Source organism: Pangasianodon hypophthalmus, chromosome 6, assembly GCF_027358585.1.
Source record: "Pangasianodon hypophthalmus isolate fPanHyp1 chromosome 6, fPanHyp1.pri, whole genome shotgun sequence".
Lineage (NCBI taxonomy): Eukaryota > Metazoa > Chordata > Actinopteri > Siluriformes > Pangasiidae > Pangasianodon > Pangasianodon hypophthalmus.
In genome coordinates, this window is record NC_069715.1 from 18014337 (window position 1) to 18033272 (window position 18936).

Below are 18936 nucleotides of genomic sequence, written 5' to 3' on the forward strand. Positions count from 1 at the left end.
GTCAGACACTGTTGTTTAGTGTGTAATAAGACTTTTGAGCTCACTTATGTCATGCAGAGCATCTGTATTGAGTAAGTTTGGCAAACATTGGGTTCAAATTTAAGGTTCGTAATTTTATGTTGATGAAATTATATTTTGGCATATTTTTGGCTTCTGTGAATACTAAATTTGTCTAATGTATTATTTAAGATCAAATTTTTGCTATTTCAAAAAAAGTCTGTTGTCTTCTCCAGATTGTGTGGCTTGTTAAAAAAATTTGAAGCTACAATGGATATAAACAGTCTGTACACCCCTGTTAAAATGTCAGGTTTTTGTGAAGTAAAAGAATGACACTAAGATAAATCATGTCAGATCTTTTCTCACCTTTAATGTGTAATTGCAAAGTATACAAATAAGGTGAAAAACCTTCATAGGGACAAAAAGAAAAATAAAAAACATACAATAACCTAGATGCATAAGTGTGCACACCCCTAAACTAATACTTTGTTGAAGTGCCTTTTGATTTTATTACACCACTAAGTCTTTTTGGGTAAGAGTCTATCAGCATGGCACATCTTGACTTGGCAATATTTTCTGACTCTTTCTTGAAAAAAACATTCTAGCCATTCCTTTGTTGATTTCGATGTATGCTTTGGTTCACTGTCATACTGAAAGGTGAAATTCCTTTTTGTCTTCAGCTTGGTAACAGACACCTGAATGTTTGCACTAAAATTGGCTGGTATTTGTAGCTGTTCATGATTCCCCCCACCTTGATAAAACCTGCTGGTCTGGCTGAAGAAAAGCAGCCCTAAAGCATGTTGCTGCCACCACCACGCTTCACTGTGGGTATGGTGTTCTTTTGTTAATGTGCTTTTTTTGTGCCAAACATGCCTTTTGGAATTGGGGTGATTTACTTGGGCTTGAATGTTTTTTTGTGAGGAAGGGCTTCCGTCTAGCCACCCTACCCCACAGCCCAAACATGTGAAGAATACAAGAGATTGTTGTCACATGCAGAGAGTAATCAGTACTTATCAGATATTACCCTATAATATCACAGTGGTGCTCCATTTTCTCCACTTGTTGATGATGGACTTCATGGTATTCGATAGTGCATCTAATGTTTTGGAAGTTTTTGTACCCCTCTCCTGATCGATTCCTTTCTATAGTGAGACCCAGCTCTTTTGCAGACCATGGTTTCAGCAGTTAAATGAAACCAAGAAGTTGTCAAGAAAATCCTACAGAAACAGCTGGTCTTTATTTGGGGATAACCCAAGAATAATTTCATTGTTGACAGCTGTATGATAATTACTTTTGAACATGAGATTGAATGCGATCAATTCATTCTGAACACAGCCATATCCCTAATTATAAAAGGATGTGCAAACTTATGCAACGAGTTTATTGTAACTTTTTTATTTTTGTTTTTCACTTTTTTTATATTTTGCTATTTCACATTAAGAGTGGGAAAAGTTCTGAGATGATTCATCTTGATTTAAGTTTTTTTTTATATCAGAAAAACAAAAACTTACCATTTTAACAGGGCTGTGTAGACTTGTTCTATATACTGTAGCAGCAATTATCAGACATTCTCAGAAGTACTCGTACCTCTTTCCATGTTTTAAGGAGATTGAGATAGTATAAATGCTGCACCCCGCCTCTCTCTGTTTGCTTTACCTTATAGTCGATGTGCCGCCTCGCTTGTGACCTCGAAGGGCCCTTGCCACTTGGCAAGTAATTTGGAGCTCGATGTGGGTAATAATACGAGCACTTTATCTCCCTGTGAAAACTAACATAGCTGAGCACCCCTATTATAAAGCCAGGATTGACATTCTTGTGCCTGTAGCAAATTCTCCTGCGTTAACTATAGTGAACTTTCATGGTTACACAATTGCACTTTTGACCTTTTTGACTTTTTGCACTTTTTATCACTTTTAGATATGGTATACAGTTATAGAAGGGAATTATTTATAATAGCACTATCCAGTGTCACCCAGATGAGGATGGGTTCCCTTTTGAGTCTGGTTCCTCTCAAGGTTTCTTCCTCATATCGTCTCAGGGAGTTTTTTGCCACAGCCTTGCTCATTAGGGATAATTTTAAATTCATACATTTAAAATGTATATCTTGAATTTATTTCTGTAAAGCTGCTTTGTGATGTCTATTTTTAAAAGTGCTGTACAAATAAAATTGAATTGAATTGTTAATTGCCCCAATGTGTGGAGTATTGTTCACTCTTGCTCTGTGAAGGTGCCTCCTCCCAGTTTTCACTGTCGACGTCTAAGACACCATGAGGATTGTAGTAATTCAAATGGCGACCTCTTGTATTGCAAATAATCAGGGTTCAAGCCACTTATCCCACTTCCATGCATGAACACCTCCACATGCATGAACTTACAAAACATATTTTTAAGGGTTTAGTTAAACCTCTCAACCAAGAAATCCATCTGAGAATGGTAATGGGGATCCCAACCCGGGAAATAATTGTGAAGAGTGCCTCTGCAACACTGTGTGCTGAGAAGTTGTGAAGAGGCTTTGGGATATCACGTTGCAAAATCCACCAGGACTAACATAAAGTGATGCCCTCGTGCAGTCCATTCCAATGGCCCGACGAGGTCCATAACAATTGAACTTCTCAACAAACAATAAACCATACCGTTACAATAAACAATGTGAGCTACTTGTCGCCCCTGCCTGCCCATCAATCAACCACAACCTCACCGTACAGCTAGGCTCAACCACATTCAAGCCAACCAGGACAGCATGAATGTGGTTGGCACCTTGGGGTGACTTTTGATGACCACTTGAACTTTACAGACCAAATTTCAACAACTGCATGGTCTTGTAGGTTCATTCTGTGTAACATTAAGAAAATCAGACCCTATCTCACTGATCATCCAGGGTTTGATCAAACCCCTTCAGATGATTCAGAATGCAGCAGTATGCCTTGTTTTCAACCAGCGCATAAGGAGCCATGTCACACACCTCTTCGTCTCCGTCCATTGGCTTCCTCTAACTGCCTGAATCAAATTCAAAGCCTTGATGCTCATGTACAAGACCTTTTTGGGAACAACACCTCCCTATCTCAACACTTTCCTTGAGGTTTATATTCCATCCCGCAACGACGCCTGGTAGTGCCTACTCAGGGAGGCATGAGGTCCCAGAACTTTCAAACTGACTGTCCCTCAGTGGTGGAATGAACTTCCAAACTCAATCCGGTCAGCAGAATCCGTCACTATCTTCAAAAACCAGCTAAAGACCCACCTCTTCCATGAACACTTAACTAACCCCTAACTTGTCCCCATTCAAAAAAAATATCTGCACTTACACTGGCTTTTACACCTCTAACTCTGTGCACTTTGCTTCTCTAGCACTCAATTAAAAAGCTTTTATGGTAGCACTAATTGTACTGTTCTCTGCTTGATGTATCGCTTTGCTTGTATTTCCTCACTTGTAAATCGCTTTGGATAAAAAACATCTGCTAAATGAATAAATATAAATGTAAATGTAAATTCTTTCAAAGGAGATCTTGATTAATGAAGGACAGTGCAATAGTGCTTTTGGGGTGGCCAGTGGATTCACCAGCTGACATTCACGACATGCTGCACATTACCTGTGAAGTTCACAGCCCAGGCAATGCTGTGCACATCCCACACCATGCTACACTGTTGCAGGGCCCATCCACATGCATTCTCCTCAACAACATTTAAAAAGCTGGCCAATTTGTTCCCAGAATTAGTGGACTAACCGCTGCCTCTATTTTATGGTTTTATCCCCAGAATTGGATAGTGATGGCCACTATACTATACTATGTAGTGCACAGGATATCCATGCACATCCCCATGCACACACTTTACCTTCAACTGGTGTACTGTACCCAATGCCTCAACTTGAACCAGACATTGGTGAACTGAGGTTTGGTTCCACCCCAAATACACCAATGCGTGGTATGTGACCCAATGGGGGAGGCCTGCTGTGCATCGAGGACCAGGACCAACGCCCCCACCTCCATCATGTGGCATTGGTCCTGGAAATGCCTGGGGTCTCTGGAACGCCAGCACGCTGGCGCTGGCCTTGCTCTCACACCTGTGGCCCCGGAGTCATTGAACTAAGGGTTGGAAGAGACGGAAACAGGGAGAGTGAGGGGTAGGAAAAACCTGGGTTTGGGGAATTAGTTTTGGGGGAAATGTTTTCCATTTCTGAAGTGCCAGGATGGGGGGAGGGCAGGGAGAAAAAAGGGAAGAATGAGAGCGAGAGAAGGAGAAAGGGGTGCTTGCCTGCCCCTGGATATGCAGGTAAGTGGTCCTCTGCCAGTTGAACAGTTGGCTCTGCCATTTGGACCCATTCTGCTATCTCCTCTGGTAGCCAGGGGAAGAACTGCTGCAGCACTACTAGGTGAACTACACCTTTGGTGCTGCACTCCACTACCAGCAGCCATCTTCAACAGGTGCTGCTGGACAAATGCAAGCAGATGGCTGAGCTCACTGAGTGTCAGTGAGTGGAAGCACTGCAAAATAGCCCACTTCAGGTCCAGGTACTCCAGCAGGTTTACGAAGCTTTTAGGCCATGAGCTGGGCTTCCCTGACAATAGCGGCAGCAAACAGACCGCCCACTGTGAGTCTAGTCAGCCCCACACTTTGTGGCACGCTCAAAGATCCCCATGCTTCTGCAGCAGGTGCAGGGTCTATAGCTTGAATACTCGCTGACTGAACCAGGCTCCGTAGCACCATAGCACCATAGCACCAGGCTCTGTAGCGATCCTCTGTCTGGTTGCTGCAGGTGGATGCCGGCGAGGGTCTTGACAATCTCCGCAAGTGGCTAGGGCTCCATGAGGGTTGATCGGGTTTTGGCACCAGTGTTACACTCTTACAGGGTTGACTGGAAATGAGGAGATGGGAGGCAGGCTTGGGACAACTTAAAAAAGAGCTCTTTATTTTAGTTTTACTTTTTGCAAATGTATACATATATATATATATATATATATATATATATATATATATATATATATATATATATATATATATATATATATATATATATATTTCCCCAAATTATCTTTGCCTCCACTCACTGAAACATAGATCACTTGTAAACAAAATCCCCCACAGGTGTAGGTCCTTACCACTCACTCTTCCCGGGTCCGACCTCCATTCACAAACCAGTGCTTGACCACATCCCCGCCTCACACTCATAACCTCACATTCAACAACTGCTCCAAAGAGCTGGCATAAAGCAGAAGCTGCCAAAAACTCCACCCCAATTGCAGTCTCCTGCTATTACAGTTCCATTTCAGTTAAAGGTATAGTCAGCACAATTATGACTTAATTAGCAAATTACCACAATAACAGCCTTACCTTACCAATCGCTGTCTTAAAAACACTTTTTCTTCACCTCTGAAGTGAACCCCCATTGTATATATATTAAGATGGTAGTGGTAAATTTAATGTCTTACCTCCTCATATATTTCTTCACGTGGCTGTAGTGATCTAAATTCCTTAAGCTGAACTACATAAGTTGCAGAGTGATTTGCAGCTTATGACAGATACCACAGCTTCAGTAGCCAAAGGGCTGTTTTACTTGAATAGCCACATGAAATCAAGCGCACAATCAATCATAACATACATATTAAAATGAAAAAAGACATTTAAAGATACACTTACTTTATCTTGGGCACAACAACATGATGGCCTCTCCTAACATTGTGCTCTTCAGGAGCAGGCTAAAACAAAATGTGACAAATTCTCCGAGTCCATGGTCCTTGGTCTTATGGCCTGTGGATTTTGAAAAAGCCTTTATAGCGTGAACAGCTCATATGTGTATGAATTATCCAAAAAAGGATAATCCACGAAGCAAACAAAAAAAGAGGGTGATTAAAAGAGAGGTGATCGTCAAAACAAGGAAGTGCAGAACAGCAAAGAAAAGCACTGTGCTCTGAGGTAATGCGTGGCATGATTTAACTAAGGGACAGTGACTGCATCTTCACTGACAAATCAGGTTGGGATTAGATTAATAAGTAGATGGGGTATCTGGAAGTCCCATTAAATTGAATTGAAACCCTAATTCAATTCAATTTTATTTGTATAGGGCTTTTAACAATGGACATTGTCACAAAGCAGCTTTACAGAAATAAATACATTCAAATTAAATTAAACCAAAATAAATTGTAAATATGTGAATTACTCCCTAATGAGCAACCAGAGGTGACAGAGGCAAGGAAAAACTCCCTGACACAATATGAGGAAGAAACCTTGAGAGGAACCCATCCTCATCTGGGTGCTAACGGATAGTGCAATTATAAATAAATCCCTTCTATAACTGTGGACTACATGCCTGTGAACCCTTCAGACCTAACGACTTTCATAAATAATGTTTTAAAAAATAGTGTGACCTCTCAAAACTTTCCACAACTCAAAGTAACACCAAAGTTGTGGAAAGCTAATGTTAACACAGTAGCAGGTGGGGATGTGTATTAGTGGGAGTCTGCATCAGGAGAGTAGTGTATGGGAATGAACTGATTAATGTGGCACACCTGACACCAGCTATTCACATTTGCCCAGAGGCTAACTCCTGATCAGAATGTTGGAATGGGTCCAGTATCACCAACCCAACTCGCTGGATGAAAGCCATCCAGCTGGCTGAGGACCACATGTCATTCACGCACCCTTGGAAGTGGCTGAGCTTGAGGCACTGTGTCGACCGAATGGATCTTTGACACACAAGTGCCAGTAGGGGAAGCAGTGCCACATGATGGTGACAAGGCAGGGGCAATTGGCAAGATGGTGAGAACTCCAGTCAATAAGGTCCCATCTCCTCTATTCAAACCTCTTGCAGATTTTGCAATGGAGCAGTCACACGACAATACTTTGAAGAATGTTTTTGATCAGGTCATGGTTTTCCTTTCTTTGTTTGATTACTATGCTGTGGCATGAGCTAAAAAAGTTCAGAAACAAGTTCACCCTGGGTCCACTGGTTTTTGAGTAGCATACTGTTGAAATTGCAATAAACACTAACCAGCCTATAGTGTTATAAATGTATCAGGACTTAGATATTCAATCCACTGGGAAAAGGCCATTATAGTCAATGTGTGAACAGTACACACTTGCTGATGTTTGTTAGAACAAGCCAAATTAACTATCCCAAAATTTCAGCACAAAAATGAGGAGCAAAATGTTAATATGGCAGTGTTGTTTGAATCACTGGTGGAATACTACCAGTGGACTGATAATGTGGAGCTTTTTAAAATGAAATAGGGCTTCGGAGAGGCATTTGTGTTAATGAATTAGTAAGTTTCCCAAACATTTTTACATGTAGTTTCAATATGAAGGGCTTTTAAAAGTAAAAATCTCTCTCTCTCTCCCTCCCTCCCTCCCTCTCTCTCAGGGCTACAGCTATGCATCGTGGACAGATAATTTTTAAGGACACTCTGGCCAAACAGCTATGTGAACTGGAAGGTGAGGATGCTTTAATTTTTATTAATACTGGGAGAAGGGTAAGTTCCATGAAGTTCTGAGGTGAATAGCGTCCTTGGTGCTTAATTAAATTGTTGAAGAAATTATTGCTGAATCATAGCTGGGTTGTTTTTTTATGCAGTAAAATATATCTGTTTATAATCTTTTTTATGAAATGTTACTTAAATGAACATATAGATGATTTAGATAATATGCAGTCAAGTTTAGAATTATTGGCATCATTCATTAACAGTTATAGGCTAGTAATGATTTGCTCATATTCGTCCATTTATTAAAGTGAGCAAAGTAAACATGAAATATATGAATAACATCATCCTCAAATGTTTATTGCATTATATTGCACACACACATTATATGTATGTGTGTGTGTGTGTATATATATATATATATATATATAGGTGGTGAGATATGAAACTGGCAGGTTAAAACAATCATGAAAGTTAACAGGCAGGTTAAAACAATCATGAAAGTTAACAGGCAAGTGAAAAAAAGGAAAACACAAAGGCGGAATGTCACCACCTATTGACCAGAGTCTATATAGTCCAAAAACCTAACAGAGGGCTTATGTGCTGCTTGTGCAGTGCTAGATGATGCACGTACTGCTTTCATTCATTCATAATCAGTAAATAAGTTATCCTGGCCAGAACAACAGTAAATATTTTTATATTTTGCAAACATAACCAATGAAGTTTGTCAGAAAATATTGCTGGCAGGTGCAGGATTGATCAAACTTGTGGGATTGGTTGAGATTGACTGCAAGAATGGATATGATTGGTCAGAATTCCTTTGCGAGCAGGTAGAATTGGGATTTTAAAAAAAAACTGTACCCAACTATCCTCCACACTCCACACTGGAATAATAACACTGAGCCTCTCCCTACAACAACCAAGCAGGAAATGGGGGAAATGTGAAACTCCATTCCAAATCCCTGCCCTACAATGTCTAAAAAGGTTGGAGAAAATTTGCCACAAGTTGCAGAATATTTCAAGTTACTCGATTCCTAGATTTGCACATATGGCCTGCTCTGGTCAGGCCACAAGTTTTCACACCACGGGGTTTCAGTGAGGTTCAAATTCAGAGACTAAAATGGCCATTGTTCCCACAAACATTTCTCTCTTGATTTGGATGTTTTGGGTCATAAAGTCCACTTTTATCCTCTTATCAGAGGCAACCACGTTTTGTGCTGAAATATTCATTTATTTAATGCAGTACATGATGATGTCTGTCTTAAAGATCTGTCTTATTTTCATGAAATAACGAGGAAAGAGGCCACACCTGGCCATGGATCTGCTTATCAGTCAATTGCCTGATTACTTTTGAGCCTGTGAAAAAATGTATCTTATTCCTAAATGGTTAATGCAATATTTTTGTTAAACTCTTTGAATTAAATTTGAAGGTCTAGACTTCAATCACATCTTGATTGCTTTCATTTCAAATCCATTGTGGGGTACAGAGTCAAAAACTGTCACTGTCCAAATACTTATGGACCTGACTGTATGTGCTTGATTTTATGCACCTGTTAGCAATGGGAGTGGCTGAAACACCTAAACTCAATAATTAGGAGGGGTTTCCACCTACTCTTGGCCATATGTCTCTATATAAATGATTCTGAAAACCTCTGAGCTGTCACTATCATTGCCCTTGTAGATTGGAGATTTATAATACCGTTCCTCTTTTTTCTTTTAGCTCCCACAGAACCTCCACTGCAGCCTAGTTTAGGTAAACTAGTATGTGAATTTATATACTCTGTTTTTTCAAGTAAAATTTTCTATTTTGCTCATCAGTTAAATCTTTATGTGGTGTTCTATTTTATGCTGCACAGCTGAAATACATGGAATCCATGCAGTTCTTCGTGATGATTTTGACTCTAATCGGCAAGGAGCACTAGATGCCAATATCTGGTGGGTATATGGAAGACCGCCTATACATTTGTTTTTCAAAATGATGGTAACTCTGTCTTGTTCTTTCTCAGGTCAAACTGTAGTAACTGTGAAGTGGGGGAGCAGTGTGGTGTGCTCTTGTATGGTAAAGCAGTCACTTTCTGTGAACCCTTTGGGGAAAGAGAACTGGTAATTATATCATTTACTAGATAAATAAATGCACAAATCCACATCCAATCTTGACACCAAATTATATTCCATATACAGTCAGGTACATAAATATTTGGACACTGACAGTTATTGTTACTTTAGCTGTCTACCACAATATATTGGAGTTGAAATTAAATAATGGATATAATAAAGTGCAGCATTTTTAGCTTTAATTTGAGAGTATTTACATCCAATTGGGTAGGAATTACAGCACTTAATCATAAACTGAATTATCCTTGGTTGCAAATCATTCGCAGTCAATGACCAGCTAAAGTCTGGAACCCATAGAAATTACCAGTCACTGCGTTTCTTCCCTGGTTACACTCTGTCAGGCCTTTTAACTGCAGCTGTCTTCAGTTCCTGCTTTTTTTGGGGGGGCATTTTGCCTTCAGTTTTGCCTTCAGCAAGTAAAATACATGATTAATTGGATTCAATTGGTCTGGTGATTGACTTGGCCACTGCATAAAATTCCACTTCTTTGCTTTAAAAAAAAAAAAAAAAAAAAAAAAAAAAAAAGCCTTCTTCCGAAGTATGCTTCAGGTCATTGCCTATCTGTACTGTGAAGCATTGTCCAATGAGTTTTTTTTTAGCATTTGGCCGAATCTGAACAGATAATATAGCTCTATATACTTCAGAACTCCTGCTGCTTCTGTCAGCAGGCATGTCATCAATAAATGCAAGGGATCAAGTTCCATTAGCAACCATACATGCTCAAGCCATAAGGTGAGGTGGTATGTTTCAGATAATGAGCAGTTCCATTCCTTCTCTATACTCTTCTCTTCCTCTCACAGGAGGAACTGTACAGGTTTTTTTTTGTTTCAGCTAAACTCTAATCTGCATTTTTCTGTTTTTGAGACTTCTGAATGGTTTACATCATGTGGTAAACCCTCTGTTTGTACTTTGGTGAATCTTCTCTCATTTGTTGACACAGATATGCCTACCTACTGGAGGGTGTTTTTGAGCTGGCCTTCTGTTATGAAGGGGTTTTTCTTCACAAGAGAAAAAATTCTTGTCATTCACTACAGTTGTTTTCCTTAGTCTTCCAGGCCTTCTGGTGTTCCTGAGCTCACAAGTGCACAAGACACCCAGAATATTTTTTTGCTTTCTCTCTGGTTTGTTTAGATTTTTTCAGCCTAATGATGGCTTGTTTCAATGATGGCTTACTTGTAAGTGATGGGAGGGAGTAACACATCCCTGACCATGCAAAAGCTAAGCAGCCAATTGTCCAATTCACCTAATTTAGATGTAAATACCCTCAAATTAAAGCTGAAACTTTGTGCTCATATTCATTATATAATTTAAACCCAAATATACTATGGTAGACAGCTAAATTAACAATAACTTCATCAATGTCCAAATATATGGACCTGACTGTATATATAATATGCTCTGCACTCAGACTATGTGTATTGTTAGGTATGACAATTTGTTTTGATTTGTCTGAGCCAAGAAAAGGTGAAATGATGTCTATCGCAGGGTTGCTTCAAGTGGCTATGGTGGCTACTTGAATTTTGATTTTATAATGCATTATATTACTAAGTCCAAATTTCATGATTCAATTATGTTACTGGAAATGTTTCAAAGTTTTAAAGACACTCTCTTGAGTACCAAAGCTTATAACTGCCACAATAACATATGAACACACATTAAGTATGTACAACAGGAATGTGCATTAGCAAAGTTTTGGATGGGTAAATTTCTGGAAGGAGGTTGAATGTTTTGGCCCTAACATAACATAACTAGCTAACCTGGCCAGTGTGGACTGAAATGAAACAGAATTGAAAATGAAACTGAATGTGTTGAGTGAAGCTTAAACTCAATAGAAACTTGTAGAAATCACAAAACTGACACTGTGTGCTTTATTTACAATCATAATCTACAAAGGTGTGATTTTGCAACCTGTAGCTGCATAGCAAAGTGTTTGTACACCACGATACTCATTTTATACCACTCTTGTTCGTCTTTTGGCTGCTCCTGTTGGGGGTTGCCACTATGGATCATGGGCCTGCGTATTTGATTTGGCAAAGTTTTAAAACCAATTTTATCCAGGGTTGGGACCGGCACTGAGAGTGCACTGCTGCATGCATCCCCAGTGGCTAGGGTTGGTTCCGTGGCTGGGAATCGAAACCAGGCCACAGCGGTGAGAGCGCTGTGGCCTAACCACTAGTCCTCCAGGCACCCTCATGCCAAGATGGGAAACAAAATAAACAAACATACCAGTTATTTACTGTCCCACTCTCTGATGTCATGGTTTTAGTTGAATAGTTTTGTAATTACACCTGGCAGATCACTACAGCCAAAATAAGATTAGATATAGATGAATCATGAGAGCTCAAAGGCAAACAAGAGGCAGCAATGTAAGGACAGCTTGGCAAAAACATTTAACTCAGCACCCACTATGGTGGAATGTGGAGCAAATTTCCTTATTGTGTATATTCTATTACATAATCATCTATAGCGATGTGATTTACAAACTGATAAAGGACTCTAGTGAAGTAATGAGCAACAGGTGAGCACACAGCAGCAGAGAGGTGAGGCATTGTTATCAACAGGGATATCAACTGGCTAGCTCTCAGCTGCTGCATACTGACTAACTGGAGCTTGTTTATTCACCTAATAGAACACCCAGACATCTAATCAACCTAAAGGTAACAAAAGCATGAACTAGTTTTCTGCATCATGGAGTGGCATATTTTTTATCTTAGCAATATTTCGAGTATTTCTATTCTAGGAATATAATCTACATGATTGAGAGACTGAAGTCAATAATCACACAAAGATCTGTTACTGCTACACATGATACAACTGAAAGGACATCCAGAGTTAATCAAAAAGCTTACTTCTAGCTGCCTGTGTTCCTAGTAAGAGTACATCTGTCCTGTCAGAATTAAGTTAATAATTAATTAGAAGGAAGTTACTAAGCATCCAGTAACTAATGTCCTTTACATATTCCTCAACTTTAAGCTGGTGTCTCTCATTTGACTTTGCTGAAACATACAACTGTGTGTTATTAGCATTACAGTGGAACCCAATACCATGTTTATGAATAATTTTACCTAGAGGTAAAATAAAAATATAAATAAAAAAAGTAGTGAGCCTAAAACAGAACCTTTTGCATAGCAGTGTGTTCTGTTCTCAGCATGCTGATTTCAAGACCCATGGAACAAACACTTTAGAATTTTTTTTAGGGCAGTGGTGGCTCAGTGGTTAAGGCTCTGGGTTACTGATCAGTGGGTTGGGGGTTCAAGCCCCAGCACTGCCGAGCTGCCACTGTTGGGCCCTTGAGCGAGACCTTGAGCAAGGCCCTTAACCCTCTCTGCTGTATTATGGCTGACCCTGTGCTCTGACCCCAGCTTCCTAACAAGCTAGGATATGTGAAGAAATTAATTTGTTAAATAATGTATATGTGACAAATAAAGTCTGCTTCTGCTTCTACATGAACATTCGCAGTGCTTACAAGGCTGCACCCTGCACCACCTTGGGTGCTCAGACCACATCTGTTATCTGCAGTAGATGTCAGGAAGACTCTTGAGTTAAACCATGAAAAGCTGCAGGTTCTGGCAACATACCTTGCCAGATCTTCATCATTTCCCTGATCCAAGCAGCCATCCCTGTGTGCTTCAAGATGAACACCATAATCCCTGTACTGAAGAAATCTTGTGTCCTGCCTGAATGACTACCGGCCCATTGCATTCACACCTATCGTCATGAAGTGCTTTGAATGGCTAGTCATGAAACGTATAAAGAGCAGTCTTTCCACCACACAGGACCCATTTCAGTACACCTATTGTTCCAACCGCTCAACAGACGACACCATATCTCCTACCATCCACCTTGCCTTAACCCATCTGGACAATTCTCTGCAACTGGATCCTGGACTTTTTGACTTGGAGACCCCAGTCCATCAAGATTGGCAACTCCACCTCCAGCACCACCACACTGAACACCAGCACTGCCCAGGGCTGTGTGCTGAGTCCACTGCTGTTCACCCTGCTTGGCTCATGTCTGTGCTACAATGTACAGTTGAAATCACATCAAGTTTGCTGATGACACTACAGTTGTGGGCCTAATCAGCAACAATGATGAGTCAGCATACAGGGAGAAGGTCTTATTCTTCTATAGGTCTTCTGTAATGGTCTTATTCCTAGTTAACTTTGCTGCAGTATTATATAAGAATCTAAGACTGTTTTGTTATCTTCTGTTAGGGTGGATAGATATGTTGTATCTAGCAGCACTAAAATCCTTTCTATAGCTCAGGAAGCTCTCCTACCATGCATTTTTACATTTGTATTTAACATTTTTCTCTCACTACTTTTCATGTTGGGAGCTTGCAAATTTTGAAATACCTGAAGTGCAAATTAAGATATCAGCATATCAACTAACTCAAAGTGGCAAGTACAGCATAATTAACACACATGTAAAATGCTGAATTGTAATCATATACGTTTCACAAGTATATTGATTTTACCATTGTCAGGAAAAGATCTTTGAGTCATGACTGATTGAGTTATTATTTGCTAACTTGCTGACATTTTCCATTATTTTAATTAAAGTAATTTAAGCATAAGTGGTTTATGTAATGTACTAATGTACCAACTGAAAATATAATGGTAAACAGCAGTCAACATTTGCACTAAATTTTTTGTGGAAACTATCATTGGTCTCCATGATTTTCTTCTAGCTTTTTCTAAGTTACTTTGAATGTTAGCTAAGGTGATAGTCAATAAATTTTTATGAAATATAGCTAGTGTTAGCTGCCTTGGTTTATGCCATCACTTCGTTTACTCATGTTGGTTTGCTAGTTATAATATCGGTACAATGAGCTAGCTTAGACATCAAAATTAACTATGTTATCTATGCTATCATGGGCACAAAATCACCAAAACTGGAGAGTTAAAGACTGAAAAATGACCAGGTGATAATTTTTTTTTGGGTCTGGGTAGTCTGTGCCCATGATAGCCTGATTCCTGTTCTTGGCTGACTGGAGTGGAACCCAATGTGGTCTTCTGCTGCTGTAGCCCATCCGCCTCAAGGTTTGATGTTTTGTGCATGCTGAGATGCTTTTCTGCTCACACGGTTGTATAGAGTGCTTATTTGAGTTACTATATCCTTTCTAGCAGCTCAAACCAATCTGGCCATTTTCCCCTAACCTCTCTTATCAACAAGGCATTTCCACCCACAGAAATGTCGCTCACTCAATGTTTTTTTGTTTTTCATACCATTCTGTGTAAACTCTAGAGCAGGGGTGTCCAATCTTATCTAGAAAGTGCCAGTGTGGGTGCACGTTTTGATTCCAACCAAAGAGAAGCCACATCTGAGTCTATTGAAAGCCAAGATCAACTGATTAAACAGGTGGAATCAGGTGTGGCTCCCACACTGGCCCTTTGTGGATATCATTGGACACCCCTGGTCTCGAGATTGGCAGTTTCTGAAAGACACAAACCAGCCCATTTGGAGCCAAACAACCCTGCCATGATCAAAGTCACGGAGAATAATTTCTGTCAGAAATAGACTCCACAAGGGTGGCATGAAGGCACAATGTCCTCTACTGGGACCTGTGCTCACAGCCCAGCACCGTGCAGCTCTATTGGCTTTTGCCAGAGAACACCAGAACTGGCAGCTCCACCATTGGTGCCCCGTTCTCTTCACAGATGAGAGCAAGTTCACTCTGAGCATATGCAGTGGTATGGTCCTCCTGTTCCTGCTTGCACAAAGGAGCAGATACTGGTCCTGCTGCTGGGTTGTTGCCCTGCCCAGCTCTTCTCATGTAATGGCTCATCTCCTGGTATCTACTCCATGCTCTTGAAACTGTGCTGGGAGACACACCAAACCTCCTTGCAACGGCACATATGGATGTGCCATCCTGGAGGAGCTGGACTATCTGTGCAACCTGATTGGGTTGCAAGTACTGCCTCATGCTACAAGTAGTGACAAGGACCCTAACAATACACAAAACTAGAGACAAATCAATCAGAAAGGGGGGGTTGTATTGCTGTTGCCTCTCCAGTGCACCTGTTGTGCACTTTCACTTGCACCAAAGCAGGTGAAACTGAGTCTTTTAAATTAAATGTTAATAAAATATATATCAATTTGTGAAAAATATATTAGGACAGGAATAATGCCTCTGCATAAAAATATGTACCACTTGCAAAGCAATACATACAGTTTGCGGTACAGTAAGAGCATGGCTTTGGAGTATCAGAGTTTTAATGTGCGGCTCAAGAAGCCGGCATAGATAAACTATACCATCTGCCGAATATCGATATCTTTCATACAGATGGAAAATCCAGGGGATTGTTTCTGTCCCTAAAAGTTCTTTCCCTTCGAGATGCCCTTCTTATTATTTGCCCTCCGAACTCTAGAGGATTCTTCATAAATGGAATAAACACAAATAGAACACATCAACACATCAGTTGAATACAATGGATAATTGCATGGGATTTTTTGCATGGGAAAAAGTGGATTTTGATATAACTTATGTTCTATTGTTGGTTTAGATCACAGTGGCTCTTAATACAAGCACTGCCTCAGTACTACAATTTGCACTGGGTAAGTAATAACAAATTCTATAAAAACTCAATGCATAACTAACTCTTATCTATGCATGGTAAATACATTTGTTTAAAATGCAGATCATATTCAGCATAAATTATGTGTAACATACAGTATAATATGTATTTAGCTCTAGCTCCCTAAAATCTTTATCAATGCATTACCCTCGTTGTATTTAATAAAGAAAGGGAAGTTGAGGCAAAAAGCAATTATAAAATTCAATTAAATGGTGAAATTTTCTTAAATTAAGTGGTGGAATACAGGATGGTTGAGAATTGAGAGTTGAGAATTAGCCCATTACTGTCTATAAAAGTGGTCATTGTTTAATAATTTATGGTCTGACATGGCAAATGATTAAGTGCCTAATCAAAACCTAAATTCCAAACCTAAACCTAAATCGTCTGTCTAGCTGTATAGATTTCAGTCATTAGGACAGTATATTTATACCTATTTAGCTAGATAGTCTACTAGATCTTGGAAAACAATTTACACAGATCTTCAATCATCTCACATTAATGGAAAAAAGCAGACCAAAGTCATATTAAGCATGATAAGTGCTTAAAACAGATTGGTAGACTTAAGTCCCAAAGACTTAAGGTTGTACGAATGGTGTTAGTTAAAAAGTGTTCTCTGAAGTGCTATAATCGCCCCTTAATAATAACAATTTACCATAAGTATCTCGTCATTATTCTAAATAATCCATGTTTTAATCTCCATCTATAATTTATCTTTAATGTTTATCCTCAGTTATATCCTTAGTCATGCTTTGTAAAAACTCCAATATTAATGTCACAACCAGCCTGCATCAGAATTTCCCTCATGCACCACATACCCCAGAGCAACTGAGGTTCAGTCATTGATTTATGTAGCATGACAGTGTGGAGGACATAAATTTTTCATGGCCAGAATGTGTAGGGAAGGCAGAGTACTCGGAATACCAATGGATCATAGCCACTCTATGCAAGGAGAAGAAAATAATGGGAAAAAAAATAGCTATGGCATTCAGCTTAGCTTGATACTAATACATTTACACATAAATTTGTAAATGGCAGGTATGAGTTTGCTTATCCTGTTCTTGGTTCAAATGTTTATGGGTGGATGTGTTTTTCTTTAGGCTCTGGATCCTGCCGTTTCAGTTATTTAGATCCCAGCATAATTGTCTCCTATAGACTGAACAATTCAAGTGGCTGGACCACCTTGGAGAAGATCAGGTTTCTCATTAATCCTCCTTGCACAGACATCCAGCCCCAATAACCCCCTAGATCTGTCATTTCATTTGCTGTTATGCAATAAACCTTTTTTCCAGTGTTGTTCGAGATGTGATTTTCTGTGAGCAGGTATATTCTTTTTTCTATATTAGAAATGTAGTAGGTTTTAATGTATAATATAAAGTGTGATTGGTATATATAACTTTCATTGTGTAACACTCAACAAGACTCAATAAGTCAGTCCATCAAACTTGATCTGAAAGACATCCGTTCAACTTTGTGTTGATTGCTCAATTAAATTAATGATCGTTCAACCTCTTTCTCTTTTCTAGAGCGCCCACAAACAGCAGTACAGTGGTACATCTACTTACAGTGCCACCAAGCTGCAAGGGCGAGGCTGTGTACCTGAGGTGGTCCCAGGAGGCTGCATTGGGGCCTATTGGCTATGAGTCTTGCTGGGGACTGGATAACATACTGCTGGTCAACATGGCCCACAAACCCACCTTACTGGAGGATAACCTTGATCCTCCTGATACTGCCAACTGGATCTTTTTTCCTGGAGCAATTGTAAAGGTTATATAGAAATACAAAGATTTAAAGAGTTTGTGAATATAGAGCAGTGGTTCCTAAACATGTTTCTGGAGTACCTCTATTCTATACATTTTAGTGACTTTCCTGCTCCTACACTAACATATTAATTCAGAATGGGCTTGTTATTAAGGTGATTAGTTGGATCAGGTGTGTTACAGCAGGAAAGTTATGGTAGCAATATTCCAGGACACAGACTGGGAACAAGTAATATAACTAAGATCTAATTATACATCCAGCTCCAGAATTATTGCCATCTTTCATGTAAATAGGCAAAAATGAATATATGAATCTTAAATACTGCTACAATACGTAAAGATTAAGTAGGTCTAGTTTATATGCTTTTTCATTTACTCGAAAGACAGAAGTTCATAAATCTTGTGAAAACACAGTTTATGTGAAGGAGACAAATTGATTGTTACCTAAATTTGCTTATCAAAGTATACCTTACTGAGGAAAAGAACTTGGCCCAAGAGCATGTGGTCAGTCATCTTCTGAAATATTCTACACTCCCTTTTTTTCCTAATCACCAGCATGCCTGTCAGTCAGATGGGAGCTCCATGTATTTCAATGGTGGACAGGGAGTAGGACATAGCTATGCCTCCACCCGGGACATTGATCTCCACCGAGAAGAAGGACACCACTACTGGGAGGAGGACTTTGAGAGCCCACCTAATGGGTGAGTGTAGCTGCCATTAATATCATGCATATCACAAGACACAGGAATTCCAACCCTACACAGTAAAGGTAGCGGTTAGCAGTATAATGGTGAACTATGCAATCTGGATTCAAAATTATGCCAGCGATCTATTGGCTCATTAAATTCAGTGCTTTCTCATATGCTAGTGAGAACCATGGTTACTTAGTGTATTCATAACTGTAAAAGGGACACATTGATAGTATATTAGTCATCACATTATTTTTTTATGACACTGTCATACCAAGTAAGTAGCAAACTGTTTAAAAAGCAATTGTAAAATTCTGTACTAAAAAAGGCCAAACATAGAGCTATCAAAAAGCTCGGGACTAAAATGAAATGCAAATGTAGTAACAAA

At 39.5% G+C, this 18936-nt stretch overlaps 1 protein-coding gene across 10 annotated transcripts in view; it reads left to right on the plus strand.

The window, feature by feature from the left end:
* reln (reelin) overlaps nt 1–18936 on the plus strand; it is a 438322-nt gene that overhangs the window by 122820 nt on the left and 296566 nt on the right. For 9 of the 10 annotated variants that reach the window (XR_008301877.1, XM_026932718.3, XM_034305511.2 and 6 more), the window contains 8 exons: nt 7355–7425; nt 9130–9162; nt 9266–9344; nt 9416–9512; nt 16031–16082; nt 17200–17296; nt 17626–17866; nt 18415–18560. Coding sequence is in view for 9 of the 10 variants with exons in the window: in XM_026932718.3 (XP_026788519.2) it covers nt 7355–7425; nt 9130–9162; nt 9266–9344; nt 9416–9512; nt 16031–16082; nt 17200–17296; nt 17626–17866; nt 18415–18560 (816 nt within the window). In the remaining variant the exon portion in view is untranslated. Of the gene's footprint in view, nt 1–7354; nt 7426–9129; nt 9163–9265; nt 9345–9415; nt 9513–16030; nt 16083–17199; nt 17297–17359; nt 17423–17625; nt 17867–18414; nt 18561–18936 lie in introns of those variants that run through there. The other variant, XM_053234675.1, reaches the window with a different exon arrangement.